General features: G+C 36.5%; 1 protein-coding gene across 20 annotated transcripts in view; it reads right to left on the reverse strand.

Moving 5' to 3' along the window:
• Positions 1-23,598, reverse strand: part of ACAP2 (ArfGAP with coiled-coil, ankyrin repeat and PH domains 2) — a 166,507-nt gene that overhangs the window by 63,432 nt on the left and 79,477 nt on the right. For 15 of the 20 annotated variants that reach the window (XR_013527223.1, XR_013527222.1, XM_078350548.1 and 12 more), the window contains 4 exons: positions 12,504-12,562; positions 9,669-9,852; positions 4,686-4,730; positions 772-867 (listed from right to left, as the gene is read on the reverse strand). Coding sequence is in view for 18 of the 20 variants with exons in the window: in XM_078350548.1 (XP_078206674.1) it covers positions 772-867; positions 4,686-4,730; positions 9,669-9,852; positions 12,504-12,562 (384 nt within the window). In the remaining 2 variants the exon portion in view is untranslated. Of the gene's footprint in view, positions 1-771; positions 868-4,685; positions 4,731-9,668; positions 9,853-12,503; positions 12,563-19,663; positions 19,737-23,598 lie in introns of those variants that run through there. The other 5 variants (XM_035274942.3, XM_078350549.1, XM_078350550.1 and 2 more) reach the window with 1 other exon arrangement.

Raw genomic sequence — 23,598 nt, forward strand, 5'->3', positions numbered from 1 at the left:
GCAAGATATAACTTTTTGGAAAATAAAAATAGAGCTATAACTCAAATAAAAAACAAATTGGAACAATAACTCAATTATCCAAATGTAAGACATTTAAAAATAAGTCCAGTTACGTAGACTGCAGAACAAACACTTCGTTTTTAAATTCTCCTGTTCAATACCTTCATATACAATCTATAACATAAGGTTCTTTTTACCATTGATTTCATTTTTGGGTATACTCAAACTGGAAACATTTGGGAACTTAACCCATATATAAATCTGCTATAGCATCAAACTTCCTTCTTCATTAAGTAAATGAAATGTCAAGTCCTCCTGATATGGTTTGGCTGTGTCCCCACCAAAAATCTCACCTTAATTATAATCCCCGTAATCCTCACGTGTCAAGAGAGAAACCAGGTGGAGGTAACTAAATCATGGGGGCAGTTTCCCCCATGGTAGTTCTCATGACAGTGAGTGAGTTCTCATGTAATCTGATGGTTTTATAAGTGTTTGGCAGTTTCTCCTGTGTTCATTCTCCCCACTACTACCTTGTAAAGAAGGTGCCTTGCTTTCTCTTTGCCTTCTGCCATAATTGTAAGTTTCCTGAGGCATCCCAAGACATGCAGAACTGTGCGTCAATTAGCTCTTTCCTTTCTAGATTACCCAGTCTAAGGCAGCTCTTTAAAGCAGTGTTGAGAACAGACTAATACACCTCCAATATGCTAAATTTCTTTACAAATACAAACATCAGTGTATAAAACTGAATTAAGAAATACAGTGCAACATTACCTGTGCACCCAGATCCTTCATGTAGGGTCCAAGTTCACTAAACAGATCATATCCTTGATGAAAGAAGGCCAAATGGGCATACATAAATGATAACATCTAATGGGGGGAAAAAAGATGACCATTTTAAAATCTAGACCTAAACATTCTGAAATCTTTTATGTAGACAGACAGACAGACAGACAGGAGAAAGGATTTTGCTCTATTGCCCAGGCCTGGCATACAGTGGCACAAAGAACAGTTCACTACAACCTGGACCTCCCAGGCTCAAGAGATTCTCCCACAGCTTCCTAAGTAGCTGGGACCACAGGCATGTGCCACCATACTCAGCTAATTTTTTTATTCTTTTGTAAAGACAAAGTCTCACCACGTTACCCAGGCTGATCTTGAACTCCTGGGCTCAAACAATCCTCCCACTTGGGCCTCTAAAAGTGCTGGGATTATAGGCATGAGCCACTGTGCCCAGCTCATCAAACCTATTTGAAAATTAAACTGAGTCATCTGTTTTAAAAGAGTATTTCAAAAATGTTTTCAAATACAATGAAAATAAGTTTTATTTAAAAGAAATTTCCCAGTGGTTTAAAGTTTTTTTAATGTCCCAAATTTTAGTTGTTTAGAGTATATCTAGGTGACCAAAATGTATACAGCAGATTCAAATAATCCAATTTTCAGTAACTCTACTTTCTTTCCACATCCATTTTTATGTGCTCCTTCAACCAAGCTCACTGATAAATTTTAAATTGTAAGAAAAGACAAAAAGATAAGACAGAGGAACATAAAGTACTCAAAATAAAACACAAACACTTTACAATCTACTAGAGCATCAAGCACAATCTCAAGTAGGAGAAAGCTGGTTTTTCTCTCAAGATACCAAAATAAAATGAGTCAACTGAATTTGCCAATATGGAGGTTTCTTTAGTCATACCACCAAATTTAAAAACCTAACATTAATTGGCTGAGATTTGTCCAGGTTTTCCCATATTTTACCTATTTTAAAGAGAAAAATCACCCTCATTTTCATTAAGTTTTTACATAAAAGGAATTATATAATTACATGAATAATACTGAAAAAATATTCTAAACATCCATATTATTTTTAACAAGTGGCATCTGTTCAATTTTCTGAAGTCTAAAATAGGTCATAAAGTCCTTAATACTCAAAAATCCTCCAAAAAAAAAACTATTAAAAAAAACCATTAAAACACAGAGACAAAAGGTAAAACTCAGAAGAGAAAAATTATTCTGGAATTAGATAACAGTAATCATTGCCCAAATTTGTGAATATAATAAAAACAAATAAATTATTTGAAAAATCAATAAAAAATTTTAAAAGAGGGGTGGGATTGCTAGGACTACATAAAAATATAAAATATGCCTGTACATTAAAATGCAAAACAAGCATATTAAAAGACAAATTATAAACTAGGAAAAAACACATGACAGGGAGTTAACAGTCTTAAGATGTAAGAGATGTTACAAATCAACATGAAAAAGATGAACACTCCAACAGAAAAAGGGATAAACGATATAGGAGGTACATAAGTGGCCAAAAAAAATATATGAAAAAATGTTTAAACTCATTTGTATTAACAAAATGCAAAACTGAATAATGAGATCATGCTTTCTATCCACCAAACTAGGGGGAGCTTGGGGGGGGGAACTGGAATGCTCAGTGTTGGTAAAATGTGAAGAAATATTCATTTTCACACAATATTAGGGGAAATATTGTATAATCCTTGAAATTGGACAATATTTTTCTAAAGCCTAAATCCTTTGACTATGTTATCTCTAGTTTATAAATCTAACCTAGGAAAATAACAGGATTATTCATTAGAATGATCACGACAATGCTAGCAATGTTTTAATGTCAAAAACAAGGAAATTATTTGAATATTCATTAATAGGTGAAATTAATTTGTGGTATATTTCTTCAAGGTCAGTAAACTATGGCCTGCAAACTTAATTAGGCCTTACCAGCTGTTTTTTGATAGTCCATGAGCTATGAATGGTTTTTACATCTTTAAATGATTTAAAGATAATAAAATATATAAAATTTATATGTGAAAATTATATGAAATTCAAATTTTTATGTTTCTAAATAAGTTTTATTGGAACACAGCCATGACCATTCATTTACATACTGTCTTTCTCATTATAATAGCACAGTTGAGTAATTTCAACAGAGACCATGAGGCCTATGGAACCTACCATATTTACTACCTGGACTTTTACAAAAAACATTTGGCAACCCCTAGTATATTCACGTGGTAGATTTCTACCTGGCCGCAAAAGCCATCATTAAATAAAGGATATTTAATGACATATAACTTTGCAGTGAATCAGTGAAAAAAGAAAGTTATAAAATAGTATGGGGAAATGATTCCAATTAAAAAATATGATTTTAAAAGGTATATATACAAGTTCATGTACACACACACACACACACACGCATGCACGCATGTGTGCGCACATACATGCACACACAGAGAGAGAGAGAAAAAGACGAAGGTGAATGCCAAGATATTAATAGTGGCTCCCCCTTGGTAGCAGAATTTCTAGATAGTTTTTATTTTTTCTTCATATGCATTCTAATTTTCTACAATTAATACACATTACTGTCAGTCTGGAAAACAAGAGAGGTATAAATATTATCTTTTTAAAAACAGGAAGTACAATGTGTTTACCTAATAAGATATGACACAAATATATACATAAAATTTAGCAAAAAGCAAGGTGGGGACAGAATCTAAGGCAACTTAAATATAGCCTTTTGGGGGAAAAGTCAGTAAATAATTCAAAGTTCAGAGATTATTACTAAGGCTATTAAAATATAAAGAGTGCTATGCTATACCACATCATGCCCTGTCCACTTCTTCATTAGTTTGTTTTTGATTTGTTTTTTGTTTTTTGGGGGTTCTTTGAGACAGAGTTTCACTCTTGTAACCCAGCTGGAGTGCAATGGCGTGATCTCAGCTCACTGCAACCTCCGCCTCCCAGGGTCAAGTGATTCTCCTGCCTGAACCTCCAAAAGTAGATCGGATTACAGGTGCCTGCCACCACGCACAGCTAATTTTTTTGTATTTTTAGTAGAGACGGCATTTCACTACATTGGACAGGCTGGTCTTGAACTCCTGACCTCAGGTGATCCACTCACCTTGGCCTCCCAAAGTCCTAGGATTACAGGCATGAGCCCTGGCAACCGGCCTTCATTAGCTTTAAGATCACAAAAAGGGCTCCTCACCAAAAAACAATCATCATGTGGGTGAAGAGGCTCAAGCAAAAAAGTGATCACCAAATTTCATCCCACTGGTTTTGTAACTGCATACCAAAGAACAAACCAAAAGACTGACCCATCCTCAACTTTAACGGAAAAATTCTCCAAATGATACTATGCATGTAAATCCTCAATCTCAAATATTTTTAAAGTCCAAACAATGCAAAAAATTACAGAGAAAAATGTAAATATGTTGAAAGAGGTTGGGCAAAAATGTTTAAGGCAAAACAAGTGAGAAAAAATCCAAAGCCTAAATGTAACAGTTTTTTTATGTTCGTAACTCTCAAAACAATTCTGAAATATTCTCACAGGTTTTCACACCAAACACTTTTAGTTATTCACAAAATGATACTGGGCATCCAGTGCATGTAAAGCAACATAAGAGTATAAAAGAAAACAAAACTGGAACAGTACACAGTCTGCCTTTACGGACCTCACAGTGTATCAAAAGATGAGATACACAGATAACCATAACACGAAGGAGACAAAAAAAAGTTCAGTGCCACATATGAAATACAAATGAAGATCAAAAAGAAGAGCAATCATAAACCTTACCATGTATATACCAGATGCTCTTTCAACACCTATGTACATTTAGTTTCATATTAAAATATTTAAAACATCATTTCAATTAGTATCTTACTGATTTTAGGATTTCTGATCTCCTTTTTGATTGAAGAACATTAATCTGAGGGAAAACACATCTGGTTAATCACCCATGCATTATTTTAAAGTTAATCCATAATGTAATATTGTAAAACTTGTTTATTTTAATAGTTAATACTTTTCCAAAAAGCAAACAAAAACAGAGCTCAAGTTTTTGATCTTTCGACCATCCCTTTGCAAAACACAGTTAAGACAAACATTCCCATAAAATCCTCTTACATTTCTGAGCTAAAAGAAAAGCTAGTTATTTAAACTATATTAGAGTGATGGAACTATTTTGACATCTTAAGTTCTGGGAATTCCATCTTTTTTTACACCCTCTTTATTCTAATTGTTCATCAATATAAATAATAAAAATACAAATAAAATCATGTTACCTCTACCATAACACCCTCCAACTTCCTACCATGGCTGGCAAGGCCCACTGTGATGTGGCCTCTACCTACTTCTTCAATCTAGTTTTCTATTACTTTCCCCCTTTCTGTGCACCAACCATAGCCCAGGACCGCGCCTACCTCAATGCCTTTGTACTGACTGTTCTGTCTACGTTATGACGTTCTGCCTAGATGGATACAATGCCATCTTACACCAGTCAGGTCTCAACTTAAATATCACCTCCTCACAAAGGTCTACAGTAGCTTCGTATGCACTGTCTAGTACACTAAACCTATTCATTTTACTCAGAACATTTATAACTACCTTATATTTTCTGGTTTATTTGTGTATTTTCCCTAACCAAAGTGTAAGTTCTAGTGAGACCAGGGTCTCTATCTTATTCCCAGCTGTAGTAGCAACACTAAGCACTCAATAAATATTTCTTAAATAAATTAACAGATTTTGTTTTGTTTTTAAAGACAGAGTCTCACTCTGTTGCCCACTCTGGCAGGAGTGCAGTGGCATGATCAGATCTCACTGCAGTATGAAATTCCTGGCCACACAATCCCCCTGCCTTAGCCCCTAGCAATTCTCCCATCTCAGCTTCCCAAGTAGCTGGGATTATAGGTACATAGTACCAGACCCAGCTAATTTTTTTTACTTTTCGTAAAGATCGGTTCTCACTATGTTGCACAATCTGGTCTCAAGCTGCTCAATTCAAGCAGTCTTCCCACATTGGCCTCCCAAAGTACTGGGATTACAGGAATGAGCCCCTGCACCCAGCCAGATCTTAAGTAAATGTTTTAATTAGACTAAATTTACTGAAAGATCATTAAATTAAGATATTTGGCCTTTGATGGAATCTCTCTCAAATCTAGAAATTCACAACAAACATTTTATTTTTGTCTGTTATTATATATCGGCTTAATGAAATAAAATGTTTATCTAAGAAAAGAATCATTCACTTTTTGCCAATACTGTCAAAAGACTATAAAATATCTTTTAAATATGTCCTTCCCACTGAATTCTATATTTTATCAAATAATTTTAAAGCACTAAATAAAACATTAAAACAGTACAAGAAAAATCTAAGTAACTTTACTTAACTATAAGACTAGTTTCGGCTGGGTGCAGTGTCTCAAGCCTGTAATCCCAGCACTTTGGGAGGCCGAGGCAGGTGGATCACGAGGTCAAAATATCAAGACTATCCTGGTCAACATGGTGAAACCCCGTCTCTACTAAAGATACAAAAAATTAGCTGGGCATGGTGGCACGTGCCTGTAATCCCAGCTACTCAGGAGGCTGAGGCAGGAGAATTGCCTCAACCCAGGAGGCAGAGGTTGCAGTGAGCTGAGATCGCACCATTGCACTCCAGCCTGGGTAACAAGAGCGAAACTCCGTCTCAAAAAAAAAAAAAAAAGACTAGTTTCTGGCTGGGCGCGATGGCTCATCCTTACACTTTGCGAGGCCGAGGCAGGTGAATCACTTGAGGTCAGGAGTTTGAGACCAGCCTGGCCAACATGGTGAAACCCCATCTCTACTAAAAATATAAAAATTAGCCAGGCGTGGTGGTGGGTGCCTGTAATCCCAGCTATTTCGGAGGCTGAGGCAGGAGAATCACTTACTTAAACCCTGGAGATGGAGGCTGCAGTGAGCTGGGATCACATCACTACACTCCAGCCTAGGTGACAAAGTGAGATTCCTTCTCAAAAAGAAACCCACAAACAAGACTAGTTTCTTCTGCATGTATTTCAAAGCCTATTGACTTTGGAGAACTACAATATTAACTTTCAAATGCTCTAAGTAAAGCAGAAGCTGCAAATAGCCTACTACTCACAAATGTTGAATTATGTTAAAATGTCTGCTTTATATGTTTTTTCCAGTTGAAAAAAATTTAAATGCTATATAAAATTTTTAAATTTAAATGTTATATATAAAAATGTAAATGCTATAAAAATAGGATTTTTATATAATATTTAAATTATATTATACAGCATTTAAATTATTGGCAGAAAAAAGTAAACTCAAGTATTTAGAGAATTTAAGCATGACAAATTTTATACATTTGGATATTTATTTACTTACTATTCTCTAAAGCAGACATAAATGAAATAAAGGCCATAAAATGATGCCATAGTTCCCATCAGAAAAATCACAAACATAGTTATTTGTTGGGAGGTAGGGGAGGTAGTGGTGGGGAGGCAGTGTGAGCATTCCTAACTTACACCTATTGTATGGACACCCAAGAAAATAATGTATAAGTTTAAAAATAATAAAAATTTTAGCTAATCCTCCTAAAATAAAATTTGTAACATTAAGCCATTTGCTCTCTCAAAGAACAATTATTACGTATCTATTTTCTAACCACAAAACTAGATGCTAGGGATACAATTTAGAAATAGAAAAATATATATAAATAAATATTTACAATAAACATATAAGTAGTCTAACTTCAATGTGTACGAAAATATGGCAACACAGAGAAGGCAGAGGCAAAAATAATTCCTCTGGCCTGGAGAAGTCTGAGTAACCCTAATCAAAAAACAGAGAATTAATTAATGACAGGGCAGGTAAAAGCATTGCAAGGCAGACAAATTTTATGAGAATATCTTAATACCCCAGGGAAGAAACAATAAGACTTGGTTAGGGCTGCAGCAAGGGTGAAGAAAGAATCAATTTAAGAGGGACACAGGAGAAATTTTCAAGACATTTTGGCAACTAGATGTAATGGCTTAGAATGAGGAGAATATCTGATACAATTCTCTCATTTTGAACTACTGTGAGAGTAAAAGAGTGACACCATGCAATTAGATTGAAAGCAAAACAGAAAGAGAAGCCATTTTGGAAGATGAGAGACTTCAGTTATGAACACAACGACAACGAAGTACCTCTGTGAAAAAATATTTGGTCATCTACCTATAATAACAGGTAGTGATTCAAGCAAGGGGTATGATGAGACTGACAGAAAACAATAAAGTAAGAAAATAATAAAACCAAAGATAGAACCCTACAAAGGAAAGTAAAAAGGCAGACAAAGGAGTGAAGCCCAAGACAGAAATGGAAAAGAAACCGAAGTTAGAAGGAAGACCTAAAAGCAGATTCAGACAAATCAAGATAAAAGATTGTTTCAAGAAGGAGAGTGTGGTCTACCACTGCCATGAAACAGAATAGTCAAGTTGGTTAAAAATTGAAATATGTCTAGTGAATAAAACACTTGCATGAGCCATTTCAGTGGGTTAGGCAGGGTGAGTACTCATACTACAGCAGAAAATGATGTATGAATGTGAGGTAGGTTACAGGACCTAGGAAACAGACTATGCTAGTCTAGTAACCCTTTCTCCAAAAGTAAAGTATATTCATTTAAAAAACTTAACTTCCCACTTACAGAATACGAACTCAATAGAAAAAAACTTAATTTTCTACTGTTATGCAAAGTTACCTAAGTAATTTTTAATCACTAATTTCTATTTGGCTGCTTGTATATTTTTTAAGGAAGTACTCTGTGATCATCGTGAAGTAAACAATCTCTGAGGACAACCACTACTGTTTTGTGAAAGGAGATTTACATAAGGTAATCCCCTAAGCTTTAAAGGTTTTTAAGGCTTTAAATTCCATAATATACAGAAACACACAATATAAACATGCCTTCAGTTTTCATGTGTCTCAAGTATCTCTGGAGACTTATCATACTCACACTAGTTTCAATTATAAATTAGACTGAAAGATGACCAAGCAACTTACCAAATACAGATTTCTAGTTTTTAAAAACAGCACCTAATGCAAAAATATGATAACACTACTTCTAGAAAGATTTTTTATTTGGCAATATGGTGAGCCTTAGTACCTTTAAGAATCTACTCTAAAGAAATAAGAAATGTAAAGATGTTATTATCACTTACAATTACTGAAAATTATATTTTCCCTATTGCCAGTAAAACTTGAATACCATAAATGTCTTTTACAGCAACTTAGATTGAACAAGGGGCCCTTATCCTAAATCAAGTAACAATGGAATGGAAAACCAAATGCCATATATTGTCACCTATAAGTAAGAGCTAAGTTATAGGTTCTCAGGGGCATACAGAGTGGTTTCATGTACACTGGAGACTCAGAAAGGGGGAAAGTAGGAGGAAGGTGAGGGATGAAAAATGTCCTATTGGGTACAATGTATACTACTGGAGTGACAGATACACTGAAAGCCGACACCTCACCACTATGCAGTTCATCATGTGACCAAAAACCCACCTGTACCCCTAAATTTACTGAAATAATAAATTGGTATAATAAAGGATAATTAAATTGATATAGCAATTCCAGAGAATAAAATATAGCAACTAAAAATGCTTTTTAAACATTTTTAAATGTGGAATATAATGTTAAGAGAAAAGCTGCAGAACTCAGAACCAAAGGACTATATATCCATACACACATGAACAGCCATACAGATGGAAATTTTCCACAAAAGATAATGTTTTAACTTTAACCTCAAAGTAAAAGTATTTATACTTCTTAGGACAATCACTCAAAAGTAAAAAGCCGTTTAGTAGGCACTTTCTGAAAACATACACAGTAAGAAAATACATACCTGAAGCACATAATCAAGGGCTATGTGTCGAAAACATTTTCTTGTTGCTGTCAGAATGTTGGTGGCTTCTTCAACTTCATGTTGTTTGTTTCTTTGTACTTGGGCATTTTTTACTAATGCATTTTCTTTTTCTTCACTGACTTTTTCAAATTGCTTCTTGGCATCTTTGAATTTTCTAAGATCTCTGAAAAAAGAAAAACTTGGTGAAACTTTTATAACTTGCTTCATCAAAAAACCTTAGCAGGCTGGGTGTGGTGGCTCACACCTGTAATCCCATTACTTTGGGAGACCGAGGTGGGTGGATCATGAGGTCAAGAGATTAAGACCATCCTGGCCAACATGGTGAAACCCCATCTCTACTAAAAATACAAAAAAATAAGCTGGGCATGGTGGCACATGCCAGTAGTTCCAGCTACTCGGGAGGCTGAGGCAATGAGAATCACTTGTACCCAGGAGGTTGAGCGATGTGCAAACGTGAACGACAAGTAACACTCCATCTCAAAAAAAAAAACACTTTAGTAAAGTAACATTTAGAATTTAATTCCTATGTTCCTCCATTTTTTGTTTCACCTCTCACTGAAATACATTTACTCTTCAAACTAAAACAATATATAGTTTCTCAATTTTGTATAAATCCTGAGAAAGTCAGCTAAAATTTCATTATATAAATCTACATAACTTGAGGCGAAAATAAATTATCAAGTTAACATTACAGAAACATGAAGGAAAAGTTAACTGTCTTTCTAAAGACAATGTCAGTGACATGTACCATTATTTCACCAAATGATTTTTAAACAGTAGTATACATAAGAATCACTATAGGGCACTTGTTAAAAATGCAAATTCCAGAATCCTTTCTGAGAGATTGTACTTCTTTGGCCTTCACGACAAATGCTAGAAATCTGAGGAGTTTATTTTTAAGACACATTCTTAATTTTACTACTACAGGTGGTCTACAGACCACACTTTAAGAAACATTTGTTTCTCATGCTGTGGCAAGATCAGAGCTCACTAGAGCCTTGAACTCCTGGACTCAAGCAATCTCCCACCTCAAGCCTTTCAAGTAGCTGGGACTATATACAGTCACATACCACCACCAAAGTCTAATTTTTATTTTTTATTTCTGTGGTCTCACATTATTCCGTAAGCTGGAACACATCAATTTCTGAAAGAATCATTGCATCAGTAAAGAGTAACAGTATCCCTTTTAATAGTCTGAAAATCTGAAACACTTGGTTCATGAATGATCTTAGTCATATAACATCCCTTTGCTTTTATTTTTCTACTAGGGAGTTAGGTAAAATAACTTGAAGACAAATGATTTTATAAACATCATAATAAAGTATATGTAAGAAATATATTCAACTCTTTGAAAGAAGCCATAAACTGTCATGTGTGCATTCTACAAAGACGTTCTGAGTGTTAATCTATTACACAGTAATTTATAAAGAATCTGGTTCGGTGTACTGGCTGATGTCTGTAAACCCAGTGCTTTGGGAGGTCAAGGTAAGAAGATTGCTTTGAGGCCAGGAGTTTGAGACTACCCTCGGCGACACAGTGAGACCTGTCTCTACAAACAATAAAAAATAAAAGATAAATTAGCCAGAAGCGATGGTGCATGTCTATAGTCCTAACTACTCAGGAGGCTGAGACTGGAGGATCACTTCAGCCCAGGAATTCGAGATTACAGTGAATTATGATCAAGCCACTGTACTCCAGCCTGGGGGGGTGGGGGGAGGGAGGGAGGGAGGGAGGGAGGGAGGGAGGGAGGGAGGAAGGAAGGAAGGAAGGAAGGAAGGAAGGAAGGAAGGAAGGAAGGCTGTAATACATAACCTCCAGAACAACAAATTCTAACCTATTAAAACAGTGTACTATCTTAATGAGATCTAACACCACTTTACAGCTCTATTACAATCAACTTTATCTGTAATTTTATATATTCTCAATCAGGAATCTAAAGAGAAAAACTGTATTATTAATGTGAAAAAGAAATACTTTCCTAATACAGAAATTACTGATTTTTTAAATTTCTAGTTCTATTTTATTTCACAAAGAAAATGTGATGAATGTGACAGAAAATACTCATATGTAACAAAAATTATGTACTTTCATGACTCATTCTCATATATTCCATTATCTTCTCTTCAAAGAAAATGCCACACTGAAATAATGGAAAACATAGTTTCAACTACAATAACTAATAGTATTTCAACCCCTTTAGGGGTTTGCTTTGGATTGTGAAAGGCCAATTAGATTATTTACATTAGGCCGGGCGCGGTGGCTCAAGCCTGTAATCCCAGCATTTTGGGAGGCTGAGGTGGGTGGATCACGAGGTCAACAGATCGAGACCATCCCGGTCAACATGGTGAAATCCCGTCTCTACTAAAAATACAAAAAATTAGCTGGGCGTGGTGGCACGTGCCTGTAATCCCAGCTTCTCGGGAGGCTGAGGCAGGAGAATTGCCTGAACCCAGGAGGCGGAGGTTGCAGTGAGCCGAGATCGCGCCATTGCACTCCAGCCTGGGTAGCAAGAGCAAAACTCCGTCTCAAAAAAAAGATTATTTACATTAAAGCAATTTTTTAAACCTATTGCTATGTATCCTAGCTAAGTATCCTCCAGAACACATATTCATGGAATAAGTGATTTACTGAAAGACATCAAGTCAGATTTTCTTACACAGTAATTCAGGAAGAAATGCAGCATACATTTCACAAAGCAAACAACCTCCAATATTTTCAATAACTCATGGTATATAATTTCTTCCAAAAGATACCAACTCCCAGATTAATCATTAACTAGTTGATTTTCTTTCCTCTTCACTGCAATTGACTTACTCTTTAACAAAGTTCTGAAGCTGTGCCTTAATTGATCTCTGAGTTTGGTCAAACAGGATCTAAAAAAATAAAATGTGACATTAAGTGATTAGAAAAGTAAACAAAATAATTTTCTTACAGTGCTATAAATGTCACATCCCTTCATCAATTCTCCAATTGTAATACCACCTATATCTCTTCTTGAAGACTACAAAAGAAATAAGCATTTAAAAATAGAACCCAAAACAGATAAGCCAATTTCATCTCTCAAAAAGAAAATTACTTCTATTTACAGAGAAAAACAAATCTGCTTTAATATTTAAATAGAATGTTCAAACAGTGAAGCAACATATTTCCTTAATTCAGGCTTTGGAAGACAACCTAAAACGGGAATACAAATTCCACGCCATACATTACAGAAATTACTTACTCCAATATATCACAGCATACCAAATGAAAACAACTCCAGAAACGCCATATACCTTAGTTGAGGTAGAGGCTACTCATTTGGGAAGACCTGGGGACTTAAATGACTATTTTGAATTCAAGTAAACATTATATAGTCCTTTAGGTGAAATAACTGCTAACATTAGAGACAAAAATAAAATTTTCTTCTGCCAGATAGCAATTTTGCCCCACTTAAAAGATGCCACATATTTAACACAAGTGGCTGTGTGTATTATAAACATCAAAATGCTTATCGTGGGAATTCTACCTTTAATAATTTACAGATATACTTCATTCAGAGTTTGAAATAAAGTTAGATGAACAGGCAGAAAGATCAATATCCAAAAGAAAAATCCTCCGTTCTTCTACTAATTAAAAACAATACCACAATTTATTTATCTCCAAAGTTCTGTCTTCTGTTTTCTCCTAAATACCACATACACGCATTCCACAGGAATCTGGATTTAGGGTTCGAAATCTGTCAATTTACTTCCAGAGAGAAATTAAATTTGTCTGTATTATGTTAAACTCAAAATACTAAATCAAAAGTAAGCAGAAGAAAGAAAATAATAAAGATCAGAGTAGAAGTCAACTAAATAGAAAACAGAAAGTTACTAGAGAAAATCAAAGAATCCAAAAATCTGGTTCTTAAAAAATTATAAAATTCATAAACCTCGAAAGAAGATACAAATTTCAAACATTAAGGAGAGACATGTCTTTATCATGGTTTGCATATGTATTAAAAAGATAATCTGTGAAGCTGAGAAACAACTGTAGGCCTATAAATTCAACAGATAAAACGGACATATTTTGTGAAAGACAAAAACGACCAAGTCTCATTCAAGAAGAAACTGATACCCTGAACAGAGTTTAAAGACAGAATCTATAGTTTAAAATCTTCCAAATCATATAAAATTAAAATTACATGTACATGAAATGTAACAATCCCAATCCCAGGTATTTGGCAAAAAAAATAAATAAACTTATGTTCACAAAATAACCTGTACTGAAACGTTTATAGCAGATTCATTCCTAATTGCCAAAATAATGAAAATACCCAAATGTCTTTCAACCAGTGAATACAGAAACAAACTACAGTATATTCATACATTACTACTCAGGAATAAAAAGTAACAATTTTTAATACATGCAACAACATAGGTGAATCTCAGTGCATTTGCTAAGTGAAACAAAATTTGTATGGCATTGAGGAAAGGGCAAGACTGAGGGGATGAAAAACAAATCAGCAATTTCCACTGATGGAAGGGTTGATAATAGAGCAACATGAGGGTTTCTGGGGAGTTGATGAAACTGTTGTGCATCTTGATTTTTGTTTGGAGACCCAACTGTATGCATCTATCAAAACCCATAAAGTTATATGCCACAAAAAATCTATTTTGTTATCTTTAAATTTAAAAATAACTTTAAAATATGAAGAATTACAGTATAAATATGAAACAACAGATTTTTAAATGAATTAAGAAGAAACGAATAACATATTAACTAGATTAACTGAAAGGACAGATAGAGAAATATAAAACCAATGAAAAGAGAACATCCAATCTTCTCAGGAACACTAACAACATTCAAGAAAATTGACCATGTAGTAGGGTATAAAGCAATAATATGACATTATATTAAGTTACACTACAAAGCATTAAATAAAAACTACTGAAACACGCAACGACATAGATGAATCTCAAAAATGTTATTCCAAGCAAAAGAAGTCTGTCTCATACACACACACAGATACACATATATACAACATGATTCTATTTATGTGAAGTTGTAGAAAGAGCACAACTAGTTTATGGAAGAAAATCAGAACAGGACTTGCCTTTGGGGTTATGGGTTGGGAATGTCTAAGAAGTAGTATGGGAGAACTTTCTAGGTAATTGTAATGATCTGTATCTTAAAAAAGGATTTGATTTACATAAGTGGATGGGCTTGCCAAAATTAACTGAATGGTACAAATAGATTTTTTAATTTGAGTGTATTAAACTTGACCTCAAGAACTAAAATCAGGGCCAGGCATGGTGGCTCATCCCTATAATCCCAGTACTTTGGGAGCCCAAGATAGGAGGATCCCATGAGGCCAAGAGTTCAAGATTAGCCTGAGCAATATGGCAAGACCCATCTTTATATTTTCTTTTTAATGAGCCAAGCATGGTGGCACACACTTGTAGTCCTAGCTGCTCAGGAGGCTAAGGCAAGAGAATCACTTCAGCACAGGAGTTCAAGGTTGCAGTGAACTGTGATCATGCCACTGCACTGCAATCGACCCTCTCTCTCCTATGACAGACACAAAAAAACACTGGACGAAAATCATCCATTCCTGATCTTTAAAAACTCTCAAGAATATGGGAATATAAGGTAACTCCCTCTGTCTAATAAAGGGGACATATGAAAAATTTGCGTCTAACATCCTGGTTAGTGGCAAAAGGCTACTTTCACCCTCAGATCTAGAACATGGCCAGGAATGTCTACTCATCACTTCTATTCAATATTACACTAGAAATTATAGCAATGCAATCATACAAGAAACTAAACGCATACATATTAGTAAGGAAGAATATAACATTGTCTTTATCCACAGTTATGATCAGCTCTACAGACAACACTATGAAATCTGCAGAAAAAAACTGCTAGAATACGTGAGTTTAGCAAGGCAGTAAAAAAATTCAAAATACAAAACTCAGTCATATTTCTATAGATCAGCAATGACCAATAAGCAATTGAACTTTAAAAAAAATACCATTTACATTAACAAATAGAAAAAAACTTAAGGATAAATTTGACAAAAATATACAAGACTTCACAATGATGACTACAAAACATGCTCAGAGAAATTAAAGAAAACGTAAATAATCAGAGACAATCTTTCATGCTCTTCCTTTCCAACTTAGGTCCAGCAGAAAACAGCTCCACAAAGCTGGGTGCCAAGAAGAAGAATCATTCTGCTATCAGGAAGGTGGTGACCGAAGAAGACACCATCTACATTCATGGAGTGGGCTTCAAGAAGCATGCCCCTCAGGCACTCAAAGAGATCCAGAAACTTGCCATGAAGGAGATGGAAACTCTAGATGTGCACATTGACACCAGGCAAAACAAAGCTGTCAGGACCAAAGGAATAAGAAATATCCCATAGGTACCTATATGCGGTTATCCAGAAAACATGAGGAGGCTGAACATTCACCAAACAAGCTCTATGCATTGATTACCTATGTACCTGTCACCACCTTGAAAAATCTATCGAAAGTCAATGTGGACAACAACTAACCAATCATTGTCAAATAAAGGGATAAAATCGTACACACACAAACAGACAAAACTATGGCCCTCTGCTTTGAGAAACACATATACTGTTTGGATTAAAAGACTTACTAGTAGTAAAATCTTGATTCACATCAAATTGATCTATACATGCAATGCAATCCCACTCTAAATCTCAGTAAGATTTTTTTGTAGAAATTGAAAAGTTAATTATAAAAGGTATATGAAAACATAAAGGACAAAGAAAGCCAAAATAACTTTGAAAAAGAGGAACAGAGTTAGAATACCCATACTACCTAATTTCAAGACTTACTATGAAAGCTACAGTAATCAATGCAGTGTGGTACTGTATAAAGACAGGCAAAGGCTGGATACAATGGCTCACATCTGTAAACCCAGCACTTTGAGAGAATCACTTGAGCCCAGGAGTTGGAGACCAGCCTTGGCAACAAAGTGAGACCCCTATCTTAACAAAAATTCCAAAAATTAGCCAGGCGTGGTAGCACATGCCTGTGGTCCGAGCTACTCAGAAGGCTAAAGCAGGAGGATTACTTGAGCCCAGGAGATGAAGACTGCAGTAAGTCATTTTCATTTCACTGCACTCTAGCCCAGAAAACAGAGCAAGACTGTCTCAGAATAAAAAAAAAGAAAGAAAGAAAGAGAGAGAGAGAGAGAGAGAGAGAGAGAGAGAGAGAGAGAGAGAGAAAGACAAGCAAAAAGATCAATAAAGCAGACATGACCCATATATATAGTCAAATTTTTTTTATATAAAAGGTGCCAATAAAGATGGGAAAATGTATAAAGCAAATGTTAATGAAACAAGCTGGAGAGCCAGATGCAAAGAATTTAATAATAATAATAAAAAAAAAAAACTTCAACCCTTACCACGGGACATTTATAAAATTTAACTTGAAATAGATCACAGACCTAAACTTCTACAAGAAAACACTGAGAAAAAAAAACTTACTGAACAGGCTGAACAGGGTTAAGCAAACTTTTTTTTTTTTTTTGAGATGGCGTCTCGCTCTGTCACCAGGCTGGAGTGCAGTGGTGCAATCTTGGCTCACTGCAGCCTCCAGCTCCCTGATTCAATCAATTCTCCTGCCTCAGCCTCCTGAGTAGCTGGAACTACAGGCGCGTGCCACCACACCCAGCTAATTGTTGCATTTTTAGTAGAGATGGGGTTTCACCATGTTGGCCAGGATGGTCTTGATCTCTTGACCTCACGATTCACCCAACTCAGCCTCCCAAAGTGCTGGAATTATAGGTGTGAGCCACCGTGCCTGGCTGCAAACATTTCTTAACAGACCACAAAAGAAAACTAGAGAAGAACAAAATCAATAAATTGACTTCATTTAAAAAAAAGTTTGATCTTTAAAAAACACTACAAAAATGAAAAGGGCAAGCCAAAGCAGGGAAGAAAATATCTACAAAACATACAACAACTCAATAAATACAAAGAAATTTTTATTTTATTTATTTATTTATTTTTTGAGATGGAATCTCGCTCTGCTGCCCAGGTTGGAGTGCAGTGGCGTGATCTCGGCTCACTGCAACCTCTGCCTCCCGGGTTCAAACGATTCTTATGCCTCAGCCTCCCAAGTAGGTGGGATTACAGGTGTGTGCCACCACACCCATCTAATTTTTGTATTTTTTAGTAGAGACAAGGTTTCACCACATTGGCCAAGCTGGTCATCAACTCGTGACCTCAAGTGATCTGCCAGCCTTGGCCTTCCAAAGTGCTAGGATTACAGGCATGAGCCACCACACCCCGCCAACAAATCCATTTTTTTAATGAACAAAAGACGGCATTTCACCAAAGAAGATTCATGGATGGCAAATCATCATAGATTCTGGATATGAGAATATTATCAGATAAAGTTTGTAAATATTTTCTCCCTTCTGTATGTTGTCTGTTTACTCTGCTGACAGTTTCTTTGATTGTACAGAAACTCTTTAGTTAGATCTCATTTGTCAATTTTTGCTTTTATTGCAGTTGCTTCTAGCAACTTCATCATGAAATCTTTGCCCATACCTATGTCCTGAATGCTATTGCCTTTAAAATGTAACATTACCAAAATTAAATTTTCTATACACTTGAATAGAATGAGTAGTATTTCATGAAATTAGATGTCAATAATCTGGGCTATTTACTGGCTTTGTTTTGTTTTAGAGACAGAGTCTCACTCCATCACCCAGGCTGGAGTATAGTAGCGTGATCTTGGCTCACTGCAACCTGTACCTCCGGGTTCAAGCAATTCTTGTGTCTTAGCCTTCTTAGTAGCTGGAACTACAGGCATGTTCCATGACACTCAGCTAATTTTTGTATTTTTAGCAGAGATGCGGTTTCGCCATGTTGGCCAGCCTGATTTCAAACTCCTGATTTCAAACTCCTGACCTCCCAAAGAGCTGAAATTGGAGGCGTGAGCCAGTGCACCCAGTCACAATAACCTTGGCTATATACCTTTAATACTTCCATTAGTATGAAAAGTACATTGTTAATAAAGCAACAGTTCTGTCTCTGACTTGCCAATCTCAAGCCACAGCTACCTAACAGCTAATTCTTCTTTTTTGTTGTTGTTATTGCTGTTATTCTTAAAAGCCCGCCCTCATGGACAGCTAATTCTTTTCTATACTAAACTGCTACACAGAAATTCTTCAATTAGTCTACTGGTACCTAAGTCTCTAGTCTATACCTTCCCAGGAGAAAATTCACACCATTTATTTTCCTATCATAAAAAGTTTAAAAGCCACCAACAGAAAAGCTATGGTTCACTTATATTTCAGGAAATTAACAGTATTATTCCAAGCAATATACGTATTACAAATAATCAAAAATATGTCAGTTGACCAATCTGCTCATTATAAAATGAACTTATAAAACTGCATAGAATAATAGATAACTGTTTAAAACCAACAGCTCACTAAAGTTATTCTTCACACATGTATGAACTCATTTAGAGCAACACTATCTCTGCTGTCTTCAGGAAAGGATAAAAGCTAAGATGCAAATCAAAGATGGCAGATCTAATCCAGAAAGGTTAGTAAGAGAATAGGCTATGTATCCATAAATAGCATTATCCCTGTTTCCAGTTCATACAAATAAGGTGCCTTTTGCTCTAAGTAGACATTTTGTAGTTTAAAGTCCTTGTGATTTATTTAAATACTATTCAGGCCAGGCAAAGTGGCTCACGCCTGTAATCCCAACACTTTGGGAAGCCAAGATGGGAGGATCACTTGAAGTAAAGCATTTGATAACAGCCTAGGGAACATAAGAAGACTCCCTCGCAGCAAAAATTAAAAATAAAAATAAGCTACAATGGGTGACAGAGCAATATGGCCAAACAGAAGCCACCACTGATCGACCTCCCTGCAGGAACACCAAATTTGTCAACCATCTAATAAAAAGTACCTTCATAAGAACCAAAAACCATGTAAACAATCACAGTACCTGCTCTTACCTTCATATGGCTGAAAGAGGCAGTGAAGAAGATAGAAAAGGCAGTCTTGAATTGCTAACCTCAGCCCTCCCCCATCGGCTCGTAGCAACCACATGGCACAGAGGAAGAATTTCTGGCGCACATGGGAGAAGAGCACAGCAACTGTAGGACTACACCCTGGAACGCAGTGCTGCCAACCCCAAGCAGAACTCAGCCAATGACAATGAATGGAGCATTTAGACCAGCCCTAGGTAGAGCACAATCACACAGCTTGGAGGTTGGAACTTGAGTTTTGGCAAGCCCCACCACCACAGGCTAAAGTGCTCCAGGGTCATAAATAACACGAAAAGGTAGCTAGATCACAAGGACTGTAACTCCTAGGCAAGTTAAAGTGCTGTGCTGGGCTCAGAGCCAGTGGACTTGGAGGGACATGGCCTAGTGAGACACCAGCCAGTGTGGCTAAGGGAGTGCTTGTGTCATACATCCCCCAATCATAGGCAGCAAGACTCCTGGCTCCAAAAGAGATTCCTTCCTTCTCCTTGAGAAGAGGAGAAGAATAAACAGGACTTTGTTTTGCAACATAAATACCACCTCAAGCCACACTTGAATAAGGCATCAGGCAGAGTTGTGAGGTCCCCATTCTAGGCTCTAACTCCCAGATGACATTTATAGACACACCCTGAGCCAGAAAGGAACCTGCTACCTTGAAGAGAAGGATCAAGTCCTGAAGGAATTCATCACTTGCTGACACTACAGAGCCCTTAGACCCTGAATAATCACCAGCAGTAACCAAATAATACACACTGTGGGCCTCAGCTAAGACTGAGACATGCAAGCTTCAGGTGTGAACCCAGCATATTCACAGCTATGGTGGCTATGAGGAGAGACTCCTTCTGCTTGAGAAAAGGGCAGGGAAAAATAAAGAGAATTTTGTCTTGCAGCTTAGGTACCAGCTCAAACATAGTTGGGAAGAGCTCTATGTGGGCTCCTGGGGTCCCCAATTCCAGAGAACAATGGATGGTACCTCTGGACCTATCCTAAGCCAGAAGAGAACTCACTGCCCTGAAGGGTGAGTCCCATGAATGGCAACATTCATGAAAAGCTGAGCCCTTGGGCCTTAAGAGAACAGTGATAATATTCACTTAAGAACATGTGGCAGTACTCCCCATGGCCCTGTGTGGAGGTAGACACATGGAGTGACCCCACTGCCTGGGAAAAGGAAAGGGAAAAGTAGGAAACACTCTGTCTTGTGATTTCAGTACCAGCTTAAACATAGTTGAATAGAGCCCCCGGGAAATTTCTAAGGTTTCTGATTTCAGGCCTTAGCTCCCAGACGGTATCTCTGTAACTCTGAACCTGTCCGGGGCCCAGGGGAATTCACCACCCTGAAGGGAAATACACAAGAATGGCTGGCTTCAGTCACTCTTGAAATATTAATTGTATATAGCCTGAAGGCCTAGAAAGAACACAGGTTGTACTCAGGTAATAGCTACAGTGGGACGTGGGCAAGACAGAGTGCTTTGCTGGCTTCAGATCTGACCAAGTACACTCTCAATGATGTTACAGTAGTAACAAGACTGCTGTGTCACTCCTCTCCAAGCTCCAGGCAGCTTAGCCAGAGAGAGACTGCATTCATTTTGGAGAAAGTAAGGGAAGAAAACAAGAGTCTCTACCTGGCAATCCAGAGAATTCTTCCAGATGTTATCCAAAACCACAGTATTAGTCCATTCTCACACTGTTACAAAGAACTGCCTGAGACTGGGTAATCTAGAAAGGAAAGAGGTTTAATTGATTCACAGTTCCACATGGCTGGGGAGGCCTCGGGAAACTTAAAATCATAGCAGAAGGTGAAGGGAAAGCCAGGAACTTTCTTCACAAGGCAGCAGGAAGAAGAATGAACACAGGAGGAACTACCAAACACTTTCAAAACCATCAGATCTCATGTAATGTACTCACTATCACCAGAAAAGCATGTGGGAAACCACCCCCATGATCCAATTATCTCCACCTAGTCTCTCCCTTGACACATGGGGATTATGAGGGATAATACAAGATGAGATTTGGGTAGGGACACAAAGCCTAACTATATCAACCACCAAGCTGGTATCTCTGTAAGTGTGCAAGAACTATAGCATTACTAGGCTTGGGGTGCCCTAATGCAGATACAGCTGTAGTGAACAAAAACTTTGATCACAACTACCAAGTAGGTTTGAATACTTGGATAGCCTTCTCAAGAAGGATGAGTACAATAAGCCAAGACTGTGAAGCCTACAATAAATACCTAATTCTTCAATGCCTAGACACTGACAAACATCCACTAGCATCAAGGCATCAAGACCATCGAAGAAAACATAACCTAATCAAAAGAACTAAATAAGGCACCAGGGGCCAATCTCGGAGAAACAGAGGTATATGACTTTTCAGACAGATAATTCAAAATAGCTGCTCTGAGGAAACTCAAATGAAATTCAAGATAACAGAGAAGAAATTTAGAATCCTATCAGATAAATTTAACAAAGAAATTAATTTTTAAAAACGAAGCAGAAATTCTTAAGTTGAAAAATGCATTTGACATTTAAAGAATTCATCAGAGTCTCTTAACAGCAAAACTGATCAAGCAGAAGAAAGAATTCATGAGATTTATGAGTCTGTTTGAAAACAGAGAAGAAAAAAGAATAAAAAAGAATGAAGCACGCCTATAAGATCTAGAAAATAGCCTCAATGGGGCAAATCTAAAAGTAACTAGCCTTAAAAAGGAGGTAGAGAGAAAGAGAATTTATTCAAAAGGATAATAACAGAAAATTTCTGAAACTGAGAGAAACATACAAATATTCAAGTATAAGATGGTCATAGAATACCAAGTAGATTTAACCCATTATTAGTTTAATAATCAAACTCTCAAAGACCAAGGATAAAAAAGAATTCTAAAAGCAGCACAAGAAAAGAAACGAATAACACAATGGAGCTCCAATATATCTGGCAGCAGACTTTTCAATGGAAACCTTACAGGCCAGGAGAGACCATCATGACATATGTAAAGTCCTGACAAAAAAAATTTTTACTCTAGAGTAGCATATGCAACAAAAATATCCTTCAAACATGAAAGATAAATAAAGGTTTTCCCAGACAAACAAGAGTTGATGAATTTCATCAACACCAGACCTGTCCTACATGAAATGCCACAGGCAGGTTCTTCATTCTGAAAAAAACGGATGTTAATGAGCAAGAAGAAATTATCTGCAGGTGCAAGGCTGACTGGAGACAGTAAGTACACAAACACAGAATTCTGTAACATCGAAATTGTGCTGTGTAGACTACTCCTATCTTAAGTAGTAACAGAAAGATGAAAAGATAAACAGACCAAAAATAATAAGTATAACTTTTCAACAGAGACAATAATATACAAATAGAAACAGCAAACAGTTACAAAGTGAGGACAGAAAGTTAAAGTGGTTTTTTTTTTTGTTTTTTCTTTTTTGAGACAAAAGTCTCTCTCTGTCACCAGTCGTCAGGTGGAGTGCAGTGATGCGATCTTGGCTCATTGCAACCTCCGCCTCGCTGGTTCAAGCAATTCTCCTGCCTCCCGAGTAGCTGGGACTATAGGCCTGCACAACCACACCCAGCTAATTTTGTATTTTTTAGTACAGATGAGGCTTCATCATGTTGGTCAGAATGGTCTCAATCTTTTGACCTTGTGATCCGCCCACCTCAGCCTCCCAAAGTGCTGGGATTACAGGCGTGAGCCACCGTGCCTGGCCAAGTATTGAGTTTTTAAATAGTTTTCTTTTTGTTGGTTTGTTTATGCAGTCAGTGTTGTATAAACCATAAGGTATTATTTGCAAGCCTCATGATAAACTCCCATCTACAAATAAGTGAAAAACAAAAAATTAGAAGAAAATAAAACATAACAGCAGAGAAAATCACCTTCACTAAGAGAAAGACACGAAGAGAAGACC

This window comes from Callithrix jacchus, chromosome 15 (genome assembly GCF_049354715.1).
Source record: "Callithrix jacchus isolate 240 chromosome 15, calJac240_pri, whole genome shotgun sequence".
Taxonomy (NCBI): domain Eukaryota; kingdom Metazoa; phylum Chordata; class Mammalia; order Primates; family Cebidae; genus Callithrix; species Callithrix jacchus.